The sequence below is a fragment of the Hemicordylus capensis genome, chromosome 5, assembly GCF_027244095.1.
Source record: "Hemicordylus capensis ecotype Gifberg chromosome 5, rHemCap1.1.pri, whole genome shotgun sequence".
Lineage (NCBI taxonomy): Eukaryota > Metazoa > Chordata > Lepidosauria > Squamata > Cordylidae > Hemicordylus > Hemicordylus capensis.
The window spans coordinates 49,440,391-49,456,783 of NC_069661.1; the positions used below are offsets into that span (position 1 = coordinate 49,440,391).

At 40.8% G+C, this 16,393-nt stretch overlaps 1 protein-coding gene across 9 annotated transcripts in view; it reads right to left on the reverse strand.

Annotated features, from left to right (window-relative positions):
• The window catches only part of LOC128328539 (WD repeat-containing protein on Y chromosome-like), a 55,124-nt gene that overhangs the window by 32,117 nt on the left and 6,614 nt on the right, over positions 1-16,393 (reverse strand). For 7 of the 9 annotated variants that reach the window (XR_008309279.1, XM_053258609.1, XM_053258606.1 and 4 more), the window contains 8 exons: positions 14,150-14,358; positions 12,675-12,769; positions 11,476-11,568; positions 9,231-9,276; positions 8,039-8,085; positions 6,122-6,239; positions 4,187-4,256; positions 306-549 (listed from right to left, as the gene is read on the reverse strand). Coding sequence is in view for 8 of the 9 variants with exons in the window: in XM_053258606.1 (XP_053114581.1) it covers positions 306-549; positions 4,187-4,256; positions 6,122-6,239; positions 8,039-8,085; positions 9,231-9,276; positions 11,476-11,568; positions 12,675-12,769; positions 14,150-14,358 (922 nt within the window). In the remaining variant the exon portion in view is untranslated. The remainder of the gene's footprint in view (positions 1-305; positions 550-4,186; positions 4,257-6,121; positions 6,240-8,038; positions 8,086-9,230; positions 9,277-11,475; positions 11,569-12,674; positions 12,770-14,149; positions 14,359-16,393) is intronic. The other 2 variants (XM_053258612.1, XM_053258610.1) reach the window with 2 other exon arrangements.

Consider the following 16,393-nt stretch of genomic DNA (forward strand, 5'->3'; position numbering starts at 1 on the left):
TAGGGAAAAAAGATCTCAAAACCCATCTCTTTAGAAAGGCTTTTAGATCTTTTAATTATAAATTGATGTACTTTTTAATTTCTATTTTATTTTTGTTTGTTTTTAACTGAGTTTGCCTTAATTGATTTTATTCTATTTTATGCTGTGTTTTATTTGTTTTATCATTTTAAATGTTATATTACTTCTACTGTGAGCCGCCCCGAGCAGTATTGTACTGGAAGGGTGGGTATAAACAAACAAACAAACAAACAAACACAGTATCAGCCAGGAACAGAACAGAACAATCCTAATTTAAGCGTCATTACCCAGAGACATAAGGGTTCCACAGGCGAAGATTCCGGTCCAAACCACCAGTCACAAGAAGATTACTTTCTCTAGAGTAGTCAAATGTCTTGACACCTTTATGCACTTTAAAAACAGATTCATCACAACGAAAACGCTTTGGGGCAGAACCTTTAACTGGTGCAGGGAATTGATTCAGGCTACCATTGCTGGAACCCATCAGAATTTTCAAGCGATGCTTCAAATTTTTGGTTCCACTAACACTACCTGTGTCACAGGGAAATAGAAAAGATGCATATGAAGTGAAATGGGAATGGAAAGAAGATAGGCTAAAAGGCCCTCTAGGTACAGTGTAGACCATGGCACTTTCAGCTTCCATGCAGTTCTTGGTACATCCCTTCATTCTATATAACTGTTCAACAGTTGTAATAGATTATTGCCTCTCATTGATGGTGACTCCAGCCATCAGTTGCAATCAGCACAGGCAGGGCTGGCCTGTCTACTAGGCAGACCTAGACAGGCGCCTAGGGTGTCAGTTCTTGGGTGGTGGTGGGGATATGCCAGATTGACCCCTCAAATGGTTAGACAGTAGCATGGAGTGACAGTGGATTTATGGATGTTAAAAAGGTATAATCTCTTTCCTCAGCACCCCCTCAGTACCAGGTGCCTAGTATGGCTTTGGCACTTCCATGTTATTTAATTTTATTTATTTATTTATTTATTTATAAAACTTTTATACCGCCCTTCCAAAAGGCTCAGGGTGGTTTACATTAAAATGTTAATGTTACAGAATATAATTTTGTTACAGAATATGTTACAGAATTTTGTTACAGAAAATGTTACAGAATATAATTTTAACTGCAAGTAGAGTGGGCCCCAAAGTCATACTTTGCCCAGGGTGCCAAAAGCACAGGAGACCCTGCTTTGATTCCCTTTGCTAATAAAGGTGCCATCTAGTGCGACTAGGTGTGTGAGGACCATTTCAGCAGTTGGCTTCAATTATATCAGAGTATCTTTTATGTTAAGTACAGAGAATTATGCAGAGCTATATTATAACAAATGAGATAAATAGCTGATCTATTCCAGCCCAGCAGTCTCTGTCCAAACTAAAAATAGCTGTCCGTAGTTTCAGGGATAAAGTCCTGCTCATTATTTAACTGGTGATGCTAGGGACTCAAGAGGATATGCTCTGCCACTGAGCTATGGTCTCTCCTTCTTCTCTACCACTGAGTTATGGTCTGACTTCTGATGGCCTTAGAGCTAGCTGATATGTTAGCTTGCAGGCAGCCAAGTACCTTTGGGGCAGGGTCATCTCTGTGGCAGAGCAAATGCATTGCATGCAGAAGGTCACAGGTTCACCTCCAGGTAGGGCTTGGAAAGACCTAAAGAATTACTGCCAGTCAGTCTATACAACTCTGAGTAGATGGGCCAATGGTCTCACTCAGTATGCCAGCTTCCTGTGTCCCTACCTATCATCAGCTAATAAGCAGATAGTTCTGGAATGTTGAAGAAAATAGTGTCATGGATAGACTACTGAGCGACAATCAGGAAGACCTGGTTTCAAATCTTTGTTCAGTCATAAAGCTCTCTAGGTGACCTTGGACTTATTTCACAGGGTTTGGGGGAGGGAGGGAGGAGGAACCATTGATGCCACCATAATTCCCTTGAAGAAAGGCAGGATAAACACCAGTGGCATAACAAGCTCTGAAGAGGCCTGTGTGGAAGAACTGAACATGGGCCTATTAGAAAATTTCCCCATAGGGATCAATAGGAAACCACAGTGCTGAAGAATGTCGCTTTGCCCTGGGAGGAGGAGCCAAGATGGTGAACAAGCAGCAACTTTATTTTTTAGCTCCTCCAACTGTGCTTATTCAAAAGGGGTTTTTTTGGGGGGGGGTGTTTTTAAAAAATCTGCTGGTGCTGGCAGGGTTGGACAATTGACTATTTTACTTCTTTTAACCTGGAGATTAGATAATTTCCTGGTAAAAGACTGGTAAAGAGAGCTCATATATTCTATAATATATTTGTTTGCTATTGGACTGTTACAGAGGAAGCAGTGAACTAAGTCCAAGAACCACTGCAACAAATTAGATTGGGAATGAAAGCTACAGGTGCCTAGAAATTGGCAAGAATGAGAAAATATTTACTGGAATAATTTTTTTTTAGCTCCTCACTTTGCCCCCCCCCCTTGAAGGTGGCAATTATGACATCACTTGTGCTTTCTCTATTATGATGCGCTCATTGTCTCCTTGGTGATGGCTGAAGCTCAAAGGTCAGACTCAGAGGTGTGGGGGATGCAGGAGAAGAAGTGGCATCTCACAGGGACAGTTTGGTTCTCCTCCTCCTGTCCCAAGAATAGATGGGATAATCATGGCAAAGCAATTGTGCTCCTTTTATATATACAAATGAGTGGTAAGGCTGTCCAGTAAGGAGTAACTTTCTGTTCTAGAACAGGAATTTGTAATGGAAGGAGGCAGTTTGAAACCAAGCAATCCGGCAAATGAGGCAAGTATTTCAGAATCTCTAAATGCCCAATTATTTCCCTTCCTTTCTTTGGCTCTGTAATTAACCTTTGCCAAGGCTCAATTCTAGAGACAGTAGGAGAAAATGTACTACAATTTACTGGAGAATTAAATTGACAGAAATAAGACGACCTTCGTTTTGGGATTCATCTAGAAAAGCTTTAAAAAAAAATCCTGCCAAGTTTAAGAAAATAAACTCATAACAAAAATTGTGATACATGGTAAGGAATGATGCAAGGTAAGGATTATGCACTGTATTGCACTGTTTCAGAAAAAGGGAAGTAAAAAAACTTCAGATATTAACATCACCAATACAGAGGTAAGTGCTTTATTGCTAAAGAAAGCATCCATTTGGTTTCTTTCCTAGAGAACGAGAGACAACACCATCACAACATGATTTATCTGCAGGAAATGGCTTGGCTCAAAACGCATGGTTTTTATTCAGTTTAAGAAAGCAACAACCTCAAAACAAAAAGTCTGATGATACGCATCGTTTAAATATTGGTTCATTTGTTGATTTTTAAAGATGTTCTTAAGTTTCTAAAACAGATTAAAAGTGTCATAACTGCCTTGTTTCATGGCAGAAAGTTACATATGGTTTTGGAGTTTAATCTCCCACTCTGTCCATCTTTCAAATCTCATTTGGAATAAACTGTTCCTTGTCAACAGTAGTACCCCAACATTTTCATCCCATGTTATAACTCCAGAATGGCTAGGCATAAAGTTCTCAAAATGTATATGGGAGTAGCACTTGATGGTAGCATTAAATATGAGGAAGTTCAAGGATATGAGTCCACTCATTTTTAATGAATATTAATTTTTAAACATTAAAAATCAACAGGTGGACTAATCTTCTTGAACGTCCACATATTTAATACTATAATCATGCAGGAACACCATGTATAATTTCAGAGTTTTCTGCTCAGCCATTTGGGAGTTATTAATATTTTTCAATTTCCCACTGATCCCTATGGGGAAATGATTATTTAAATCAGAAATTCGGACATGGTTTCCCCTAGTGGCTGTCCGTGTTCATTACACACATTTGCTCAATTGTAGATCCGCCCCGATAACATGCAATAAATACCAATGAATTTTGCTCTTTAAAACTTAAGGAGAATGTCTGTGCAGCGTATAAATGTAATTTCAATGCCAAATGCTGACAAATTTGTTCTGATAGATAATGCTGACTCAGCTCCAGCTTTCAGGGGCCTCTAAGCAAACTGTCCTCTGTGGGCTCCCTTTAAGCTGGATGAGCCCTGAGTCACTCTGCCACCACCACACAAAAGCTATGGTCAAAGAAGTGATATCAGGGATTAGCACTGGGCTTTCAACAACTACCCAGTTATGCTGATGCTTGACACTGGCCTGTTCTCACTTACCTATAACCAGTGCAGTACAATCATCATTTGAACTAGATACTATGGATTCCATAGAATGGATATATTTGATCTGCAATGACAAACGCAAAGGAAAATCCTATGAAATTCAATGTGTCCTCAGGATATCCCAGTTGTCTGAGTATATCGCTTGTGAATACAATTATCATCACCATCATTTCACTGGCTGGCATTCAGAGCAAGGAGGTACTGGTACAGCAAGACTAACAACACTCCCAGACTAACTGCACCAGTGCACTGGGGAAGGGGCAATTTTTGACACCTCCCCTTCCCCAGAAAGCCATCTCTGCCACCCAAAAATATGTCACTGAGGGCTGCACAACTGTCAGGGACATATTTTATAAGTGCTATATAAATATTTGTAGTAGTAGGATTTTTGGACTCCACCTTAAGCGGCACAGTGGGGAAATGCTTGACTAACAAGCAGAAGGTTGCTGGTTCGAACCCCTGCTGGTACTATATTGGGCAGCAGTGATATAGGAAGATGCTGAAAGGCATCATCTCATACTGCGAGGGAGATGGCAATGGTAAACTACTCCTGTATTCTACCAAAGAAAACCACAGGGCTCTGTAGGAGCCAGGAGTCGAAATCGACTTGATGGACACTTTACTTTTAGGATCTTTGGAAGGCACAGAAAGTTTCCTAGGAAAGCAGAAGTCATCCAAAATTGCCCCTTTCCTGATTTATTGGTGCAGTTAGTCTGGAAGTGAAGTTAGTCTGCTCTTCTTGCTGCCCCAGCACTTCCTTGCTCTGCTGTCTGCCATTATATTATATTATATTATATTATATTATATTATATTATATTATATTATATTATTCCTGCTTTCCCAGCCAATACCTAGTACATTATAGAAAAGGAACATGGAGCAAGTTCAGGACAAACTGACAATACTGTGCCAGCAATTAGCTTCAAGGAAATGAGTTTATTTATTCATTTTTCTATGTAAAACACTTTGAGAACTTTGGTTGAAAATTTGTATATAAAGATGTGTAGTAGTAGTAGTGTCACATCTCATTGTAAGTGGCGCAGTGGGGAAGTGCTTGACTAACAAGCAGAAGGTTGCCAGTTCGAAACCCCACTGCTACTATATCGGGCAGCAGCGATATAGGAAGATGCTGAAAGGCTTCATCTCACACTAGGCTGGAGGAGGCAATGGTAAACCCCTCCTGTATTCTGCCAAAGAAAACCACAGGGTTCTGTGGGAGCCAGGAGTCGAAATTGACTTAACAGCACACTTTACCTAGTAGTAGTAGTACAGAGCCACCTAATGGCGCAGTGGGAAATGGCTTGCCTAGCAAGCATGAGGTTGCCAGTTCAAATCCCCACTGGTACCTATATTGGGCAGCAGCGAAATAGGAAGATGAGGAAGGTAAAGGTAAACCCTTCCTATATTCTACCAAAGACAACCACAGGACTCTGTGGTCACCAGGAGTCGACAGTACACTTTACTTTAGTAGTACAGGGCTGACCTAACAAACTTTGGTTAACATGATGCGCAGTGTTACAGCTCCCTAATGTTGTGCCCTGGGGTTGCTGCAGACTACTAAGCAAACCCTGATGCTGTTCAGAATCAGCAGGCACAGAAACAGCATTTCCACAGGTTTCCCCCTTGTTGCAGATGGGGAAACCTGAGGAAGTGCTGCTTCCACACAGCTGCTTCTGAACAATGTCAGGGCTGCTTTCCAAATTCACAGCAGTTCCAAGTAACACTGAGTCGTAACACTGAGCATCATGTTAGCCACTATGTAAGTTCCTGATATGAGGCTACTCCTCTGGAAATATCTTCAGGGCTAATGCAAACAACCACAGTTCCTGTAGTAATTAAATTATGCCCTTGCTCTTGGAGAATGATTTCATGGTCTTAAATCCCTTATGAGCAGAAGGACCATTATGAAATCAACTGATATGCTCTTACCTTTGTCACCCAGTCATTATGGACTTTCCAACGAATGAATGTGATATTTTCAGAATCATGAATGGCATCTAAAGAAACGGTGGGAATCTCTTCTACAACTGGATATTTTGTCCAGTTTCTACAAACATGAAAAATGGTTAGAATGGAAGAAACACAAGCAATATTGGATTCCCCTCAGATCTCTCTCTCTCCACAGATACACACACACACACACCATATAAATGATATACTTTCATATATATTGTAATAAGTATGACATATTGTGTAATGTATGTCTTTTAATACTGTCATAACAGAAAAGTTTATTTCCAGAAACATTTTTCATTTATTATTGTATTTATTTTTTATATTGGTACACCTTGCCAAACTTCTGTCTCTGGGCAGCTTACTGCAACATAAAACAAATCAAAAATTAAAACCTTAAAACAATTAAAACCACAAGTCTAGTTAAAAAGCTTGAGTGAATAAATGAGTCTTTAGAGACTTTTAAAAAGTGGTCAGAGATGGGGAGGCGAATTCCCAAGTCTTAGGGTGGCAACAGAGAAGGCCCGTCCCTGTGTAGCCACCAGATGAGCTGGTGGCAACTGCAGATGAACCTCTCCAGATGATCTCAATGGGTGATGGGGCTCATAGTGAAGAAGATGCTCTCTTAAATACTCTGGGCCTAAGCTGTTTAGGGCTTTATAAGCAGCACCTTTTATTTTGCCCTGAAACTTATTGGAAGCCAGGGTAGTTCTTTTAATATAGGAGTAATATAGTCTCTTCGAGATGACCCAGAAACTAACCTGGCTGTCTCATTCTCTACCAAATGCAGTTTCCAGACTACATACAAAGGCAGCCCCACATAGAGCACATTGTAGTAGTCAAGTCTGGAGCTTACCAGCATATGCACTACTGTTCTGAGGTTGTTTATCTCAAATAATGGTCGCAGCTGGCATTTCATCTGAACCTGATAGAAAGCATGTCTGGCCACTGCCTCAACCAGAGTCACCAGGGAGAGGTTTAGATCCAGAAGCACTCCCAGACTGCATACCTGTTCCTTCTGGGGAAGTGTGACCCCATCCAGAACTAGCAGATCAATTTTTTCTCCTGATGTCGCACAATGAGTACCTCCTTCTTACTTTGATTCAGTCTTAGTTTGTTTCAAAGTTTGTTATTAAATATACACAGAGGACTACAGTCATCCCTTGCCAACCACGGGTCTCCCAATTGTGGCTTTAACTATCCATGACTGGGAAATTGTGGCAGGTCTCGCCAACTGCAATCCAAGTATCCACAGTTTGGCGAAATATTTTGGCAGTTTGGGAGGTTCATGATATTTGAGGATTCAGGGATGATTTCCAGGGGTTTGGGTGAATTGGGGAGCTTTGGGGATGATTTTGGGGGTTGGGGTGATTTCTGGGGGTCCCCCCTCACTCCTCTTGCTAATTATGGCTGATTCCATGTGGGTTTTTAGTCTTTTTTCTTTTCTTTTTCTGTCTTTTACCAACCGCAATTCCCCTAACCCCCGGTTTCCAATGCAATTCTATTGCTCTCCAACCATGAATTCACCAATTGTGAGGTTTTCCAGGAATAGAACCCTCGCGGGTGGTGAGAGATGACTGTATAAAAGAAACCAATATTTTTTACCATGTTTCATTACAATGAGCATGAGTGCCTTTTGATAAAAGACAGGCTTATGGACAAGAAACCGACAACTAATCAAAACATCATGGTGCGGCCTATAGATCAGACTTCAACATCCTCCTGTCTGAATTTCATGCCTCAGAATTGCTGAGTTTAATATCAGAATCCTCTCAATACTTAAACTTTATTTTTAGAACAAAGATACAGCATTTAAAGCAAACCAGACAGATCTGCACTGAGATCACTTTAAGGATAGCATATAATCCACTAGCCGGTGGAATTGTCACATACCTCAGTGTTTCTGCCACAGAATTGATCAACAGGATGTTAACACAGCCCTATCAAACAAAAAGCCAACATATCAGTATCCAAATTTCAATATTGCAGCAACTATAATACATCTTCTATGGCGGTGTTCACATAATCACAGCAATCCTGGTTAAAGAGTTAACCAAGATTGCTGACCCCCACAAAGCTGATTGTGAGAATTCAGGATGCAGTTTAGCCATAGCAGTTTGACCAGGATTGCCTGGAAACTATCAGCTCCGCAGGGCTCAGCCATCCTGGTTACGGATCCATGGCATCCAGGATTGCCATGACTGTGTGAACGCAGACTAAGTATGTGCTGAGTTTTAACTTTTGGTTTGAAAATAGGAGGGAGTTGTGTTTCCTGCACCGAATGCTCAAGAGCAAACAATTTCTGATTATAGTTAAATCTATATTGTTTCTTACAAGTCAGTCCAGATAATATCTTACCATCTACATATTATTAATCTAAAGGAGGAGCACATATTAATTCTAAGGCATTATTTCCTATTTGACGAATTTTTGCTATGGGTCCTGTCCTAAGTAGGGACAAACTATAGCCCGATTCAGACATGCTGTACAAGTAAACAGATGTCTGTATATATCATACAAGTGTTTGTGTGAATGACTGTACCTGTGTTCATTTAAAAAGTGAACCTGGGTACAGGCACCTCAAATGCATAGTACAGATAGGAATTGTACTGCTGTACCCATGTTCAACATATCGTGTGAATGACTGTATCTGTGTACAGATCTGTACCTGTGTACATTGTACACTTGTCGTATGAGTGTTGAACATACGAATATACAATGTACACAGGTACAGACCTGCTGTACAGATCAAGTTCAACAGAGAGATATGTCTCCCCCCACTTTATTTATTATTTCTTTATTTATTTTATTTTTATACCACCCTTCCAAAGTGGCTCAAGGCAGTTTACAATTAAAACAAAACCATTAAAACCAATAACAGTTAAAATAAAAATATAAACAATGTAAAACATCAATTAACAAAACATCATAAAAAACAAAACAATTTTTAAAAAAACCCTGAAAAGCAGGTTACAGCATTAAAACAATTAAAACTAATCAAAAACCCTGGACGGCCAGGCCAAACAGATAGATTTTAAGGTTTTATAGCGGAATCAAAATATATTGGAAAATATAATTAATATACCTGTTCATCACCATATGCTATGACACATTCACCTTCACCCCGAACACTTTAAACAGAGACACACACAAAAATCATTATATAAACCATTATATTCATTATATAAATAACCATTCTCCTACCAGCCCAAAGATATAATATGCCTAAATATTAATTAAAGTAATGTTCTATGGCTGCAGTTCAAAAATAGGGGGGTGTATGTGGGTCAATCCTTCTTATCTTAAAAACAGGACTGAGGAATCAGCACTGGGATCACCTGTGAGGAGAATTAAGGAGAAAGTCTTATAAGAAGGTGACGGAAGGCACATTGTGGGGGAAAGCAGTCTGCTTCATCTGCCCCCCCTCCCCCCTTAGTAGCGTTAGTAGGCTAGCTGCCTGTTACAGGGGAAGGGGATTCAGAAATGTAATTGCTATTGCCCCTTCCAGCAGGCCTACCACTTCTTTGGGATAGCTATCTTCTATAAGTGAAATCCCTGAAAGAAACTGTAAAGGACCTAGTGAGGGAATGAGTGATGGAGGAGCTAGACTTCCTGCTCTGAAAAATGTCAGTGCATTGTATTCTTGAAACTGCTAGAGTTCATCGCTACAGGCAGTTTGCTTTCTGTTCATTTTGTTTGCACCATTTTCATCAATATTATAGCAATGAAGTTCACTTCAGCAGCTTTTATAGAGCGAGTTCCAGTGACCACCTGTAAGTACTTACCAAATAGGAAGAAGATGTGCTTTCGTCACGTATGTCATGTGCAGCCACTGACACACCTAGTTACTGACTTCCACTAATGTTTTTACCTACTTTGTCAAGCTTACATCAAATCCTGGTTACAGGATTCAGGTTACAGATGTTGGCTTGAAGTCAGTAAGAACTAAAGGAGAAGTCAGCAACTGAGACTGTTGGCAGCTTCATAAGACATGCCCGATGAGAGAACATGCTCCCCTGCATCCTCTGGTTCCTCTCCTAATACTTATTGCCATCTCTCATGCAGTACAGATGATGCCTTTCAGCTGCCCAATATAGGTGTTTCCCAGCCTGGGAAACATACCAGTGGGGATTCAAACCAGCAAACTTCTGCTTGTTAGTCAAGCATTTTCCTGCTCTGCCACTTAAGGTGGCATCCATACTTACAGGCAAATACTTCTAGAGAGTCATCCGTACTGTATTTACCCAAATAGAAGGTGACTCTGAATGTAAGACTGTGCCTTAAAACATACAGGTTATACCTGTATTTATTTAACTTAAACACAAGTTATACCTGTATTTACTCAAAATAAAGAGAAATCTGAATCTGTATCTAAGATGACCCTCCCCCATATTTAACAGGAAAGAACTGGGAAAATACCTCATCTTAGATTCAGGTAAATATGGTAGTGACATTGCAGGTGAACCTGCCCATAGTGTGAGCAAGGGAGTCTCCAGCCCTGTCACTCACTTCACAGGCTACATTTCAGGCAAGGCAGTAGCTCTACCATGATGGGAGTCATAAGCAGAAAAACACTCCTCATAAACAGAAGCAGCCTTTGTTTACCTTTGGCATTTAAGGGGAGAAGAACTTCAAGAGATCTCATGGTAGAAATTACAATCACCTCACCACAGTAGGAAGCAATCAATGACACTCAGTTTCAGAGTTTAAAAAGCAATGGGCAGAAACCAAAAGAAGTGCAGGAAATATTTTATTGCCACATTGATTTCAGATATATATTTTTTATCATGACCACTGTTCCTTGGGGGGTGGGTGGGGATAAAAATATAAAAGCAGCCTTTTAGTCTGATTTACTTTCTTCAGAATTTCACCACAATGAATAGATTTGTTTAGTAACAGAATAAGAATAGCACTCTGCTATGGAATGGAGTTCACAAAGACACTGTTACCTCAAGGTTTGATAGCTGTATTAAAAAAAATAGGGTCAAACAGCTGTACAATGGGTATAGCACAAGAAACAAAAAAGGGCTATGATGAACAATCTTCTGAAAGCATAATGATTAAATGCTATGCTTTTATCTAAATGAGTTAGACTTGATGACCTTCTGGTCTCTTCCAGACCTTACACCAAGACTTCTCAAACTTGAGTCCCCACATGTTGGCTTCAACTTCCACTATCCCCAGGGCCACTGTGGTGGGGAATTATGGGAGTTATAGTTCAACATCTGGTGATTCAAGTTTAAGAACCCCTGCCTTACATGAGTCTAAATGTAAATATATTAAATATAAAAAGTGTCTGCTGAGCTTAAGATTAGCTGGCCCAGACATACCTATAATCCAAATGCAGAGGCATCGTTTCAAAACCAATAATTTGGCAATATGGTTCCAAATTGGTGAGCTCATACAGACGTATCTCTCTGTCACTGTAAAGATAAATATTTTAGAAAGCCAGAAAGTATATGTGTGTGAGCATAAAATAGCAGCCATGGGGAGCCCCATTCGGGTTCCAAGTTGTACAGACTAAGTGTTCCTATTTTAAGCACTGCCTTCCTCAGATGCCAAGCCCAGGGACACCAGAGTGTGCATAAGAAGTATAACTGCATTACAGGTGGGAATAGCCGATGCACTCCCATCCCCTCTCTACAGTGTGCCCAGTATTTTGAATGAACAGGCCATGAACATGCTCAAGATGTTCAGGGGTGTATTCTATAGCACCATGTTGCTGCACCCTCATCCTATCCTAGAGTCATGGCCTCCTAATCAAGAAGAGAGGAAGTACAAGCCAGATATATTATAATGAATGTTTATAGAGCAAGAAAGGTGCTTGGGGGGAAAGAAATCCACAACAAAGCTGTATTATTGCTTAGCCAAAGGGAGAGTTCCCCTTCTGAATCCTCAAAGAGGCACAAAGATCTGTAATGGGGATTGCCACCTTGAAATCTACTGTACTTATAGAGAAATCTAAGATGTCAGTGCCCAAAATGGTATGCTTCATTCTTGCACTTGCTTGTTAACACTGAAATGTAACTTTATGGCTGTCATCCACAAGAGACATTTTGAGATAGTCATTTAAAATGACCTTCAGTGTAGCTACCTGTGAATAAGGATCCAGTCTATATACTCCAAGCAGACTATATGCACTTTGGCTGACATGCTGCGCAGCATTCCAGCACTGGAGTGCTCCTTGATGAGGCTGCTGTGATTACAACCCCAAAATGATTGCAGCAAATGGGAATAATTGTAGAATTATTGCTTGCAGAACTATTCATTCTCAACAGGGTCAGGGCTGCCTTAAGAATCTGCAGCCGTGTTCCAGTACTGGAACGCTGCACATCATGTCAGCCCTTGTATGAACCAAGGCTGCTTATTGTTTCTTTGGAAATAGTAAAACACGAGCGAGATTGGTTACCATTTGCTCATCTTTGCTGTGAATCTTTTAAATAAGTCAACCAGTGATAGTTCTCTATCCTGAAACACTTTTCCAATGGGATGCCTGTCATACTGAGAAATTCTGAAACATAGTACGTACCAGGTCCCAATAATTAACTTCTTGTAAGGAGGCATTAAAATGGAGTCAGAAACCCACTTCATCTTCCTGTTTTGCAGCTTGTTTGCACTTTCACCCTAGACTCCAAAGAGAACATAGTCAATGGCCCAACCTCAACTGAAATATATTGGCTTGAATTCAATTGATTCCTTTGACTCATACAAAGTGTTCTTATTTGCACAAGGGGGGAAGTTTCCCAGTTTTTGCCTGTTCCCCACTGCAGCTGCAGTCCTGTGTCAAACGCATTAACTTAACTGGTGCATTAGCAGGGTTCTATATTGCTCCCTGGCAGGGTTCTTAATGCAAGCCTGCAGCAAGCAACATTCCTCCTAAACAAAAGGAGAGAAGTGGGAGTTCGGAGTCTGGGCTGGACTTAAGCGGATTGTGCACAGTTAATTCACTCTGCTGGAATACAATACACACCAGGCCAGTATTGTCATTACATCTGTTTTGATCTTCAAACATGGGTATGCCAAGAATCTAGGAAAAGGTTGTCATATCTGTGTCTGACCAGTGAGGAGATATATTCGTATATATTAATGCTTCCTGCCTTATTATTTTACTTACAGGGAAGATCTGCAGGATTCCTTGAATGAATCAAAATGAACAACATGAAAATCAGTTCTGCGTTATGAAATTGGGGTGGGTGGGTGAGATCTAACTAAAGTTAGAATTGGGGATAAAAAGTTAGTTGGGGAGTTCTGTTAGACTATTCTCTCACTCCACTAGTGCATCCCTGCTCTGAATGTCAGCAAATTTCTCCTCCTGGCTCCCTTGATCATTACTAGTTCCCCCATACCACCCCTCTCTCTGTGTGTTTGCATTCCTTTATCAGTTTGCTTTCTTTTCTTTATCATGATCTCTACCTTCATCCTCTACCTATTTTAAATTCTCCCTGAACAACTGACATCCTTCCTTAAAGGGCCCACTGACAAAGAACTAGCAACAAAATACAAGCCATAACTTAGGGTGAACTCTTCTGTACATCTCTCTCTCTCTCTCTCTCTGTGTCCATCTATCCCTCCCTCTCTCTAACTCACTAAACTGAATCATTAGGCATGATGTCAAGTTACTCTCCCTAAACAATATAAAATGAGCAATAGTTGCTCCCAAATTTTTGTCTTTGGGAGTTAAGGTCCACTAGGACTCCTTTACTTAATGCAGACCATCTTCTGGATTTTTAAATCACACGATACATTGCTTATATTTTTCCTTGATCTGCCTGGTCTGAGGTAGATACAAGCATGCAAATTGATTGCTGAGCTGTCTGTGTTAATTTTGACTTAGTTATACTTGGACAAGCTGACATCATGTTCTATTTGAATGTATGTGATGGCAATGAAAATTATTTTGTGGGTTTTGATATCTGTTTCTTTTTAGGCTCAGTGGGAAGATCTTGCATCCTATCACCAGTAAACAGCAATTTCTTTAAACAATATGTCGCTTTTTGAACTCACAAGTATAAGAGAGCTTTTCTTCAATTTTAAATTTGTGGTCCAAATGGAAACCAATCCATCTTGGCCAACACCGATTATGTTACCATTTGCAGTGGAAGAAATGTAGAGGAGTGGCTCTCTGTGTGGTGTCTCTGTCACTTTGGGTGGATAGAGAAGTGATGGTATTTGCTTAGGCCTTTGGTGGTGCTCTTCCATTGCAAACCCTCCAGCTAAACAAAGCAGAATTCAAGTTTAGGAAACACATCCTAAAAGGAGCAGGCAGATTTGACAGAATGTTGGCTAACTTTCACCTGGAGACTTTACACAGATGGTTTTTGGTTTGAATCTACTCCGGAATGGAGTGTGCCAGTCCACATTTTAGCTGCATTTACTCTGAAGTCCCTGCGGGCTATCAGGGATCACTACAGACAGGACTCTGTTTCCCCCCAAATCAAGGCTGCACATTCCGGCTTAGCCCAAAGTATGTCTGACTTTAAAAAATCTCTAGTTTCAGCAGCTTTTTTGGCAGTGGCGGAGGGGGGGATGGGATTCTGTTAAACCCCGAAGTTTCTCTATGATGTGTGAAGAGGCCATTGCCAGTAATACCATATTTTTCAAAAGAGGAGAGCAGATATACCATTTATGCATCTCTGGAAATTTATCTGATTATAGGTAAACTAGTTGCAACAACAACAAAGATCCCTAATACAGTGCACTAGAGTCATCGTTATCCAAGCAGCTGAGGATATCTGAATTGTGTGTCCTTCAAGTAAATAAATGCTCACAACAACCTTATGAAGTGATGTTGAACAGTCACTCACAAAAGCAAGGCTTGGCAATGTATCACTCTTCCATAACAAGCTGTCAAACTAATTTTTTTTTAAAGCTCTCTCACTGCCTCTTTTTATTTATGATTGGCTGGAGGAAAAACCCAGAATAAGCCAGTGGGAATGCACAGGAAAAAGATCTGCCTGGGATTGTGGAGAGGAGCTGAGCCTCTGTGAACTGCCCATTTAATCTCCCGAATTAAACATCTTGCGAATCTGCAGCGAAGCAAATTCGCTCTTCAGATATCCTGCGGCATGAAGGCATGTGTGAATAACTCCTTGAAGTTTTTCCAGACTGTAGGCTTTATTGAGGGAACAATATGTTAAGTTAGGATAAGTTAGGATGAAAGCATATAAAGTGTGTACAGGCATAAATCAGAGTTAATATGGGCCATTCACATTGCTGCTTTTTACATTGCTTTTCATTGCATTGCTTACATTCCGTTCACATTGCTGCTTTTTTAATTGCTTTTTTTCACTCACCTTTCCTCGGGCAGGCAGATCACCCACCCAGACAAGTGGCGGGTTGGCTCTAGCGCTCCCACACCCGGCCGCGGCTCGCCCAGCAGCTCCAGGGGTTGGGTGAAGGGAAGTGCTGCAGCATGGCAACCCACCCCCTGGAGCTCTAGTAATGCACTCCTTGGATCCCCTTCCCCGAGTGCGTCTGCTGTGGCTGCAAGCAGCCGCAGCAGACACATGGCCAAAACAACGAGGTTAACGGAGCGCTCACTCCGTTAACCTCGTTTAAGGGAGTGGCTCCATAAGTGGGCTTGCTGCCATGGAGCCACCAGGCTCCCTTAGCCCAGTTTTGCTCACTCATGAGAATTGCCTCTTTATCTCAGCAATCTCTTGGGCAAACTATTCAGAAACAGAAGCAATTAGGGAGTTAATGTCTCAGGATAACCAATAATGTAAAGAGAAATCTTCAGAGTGCTAACAACCTAATCCTAAGCGTGTGTTCATTTAATGAAGCATGTGTTCATTTTAGTGGGACTTACTCCCAAGTAAGTATGCACAAAACAGTTGTCTTATTGTGTAAGCAGGATATTTCTTGCAGACTCACCACATTTATTCCACTACTGCATTGTTCATACAACAATCCCACTAATGCAAGTCCAAGGATCCTCTTTGAAAGGAGCATCGGGTTACCTGGCCAAACAGGAATGGAGAAGGTGCCTCCAGAGCTTTCAGATACCATATCATATTTATTTGTAGGAGAGAGAGGCTAAAGTGAAAGAAGTCAGTTCTGCCTTTATGGAAAGGTAAGCAAAACTGAATGCCCTCCAGTGTCCTTGTATAATGACATGGTGCCATTCTTTAAACAAATGCAAAGCCATGAGAAACTCATTAAACTCCACTGAACCTGAGAACCAACATTTCTTGAAGACACAGACATCACAAGCAGCCAAGACAAGCCCGGGCTTGGCTGCCTGTGAGA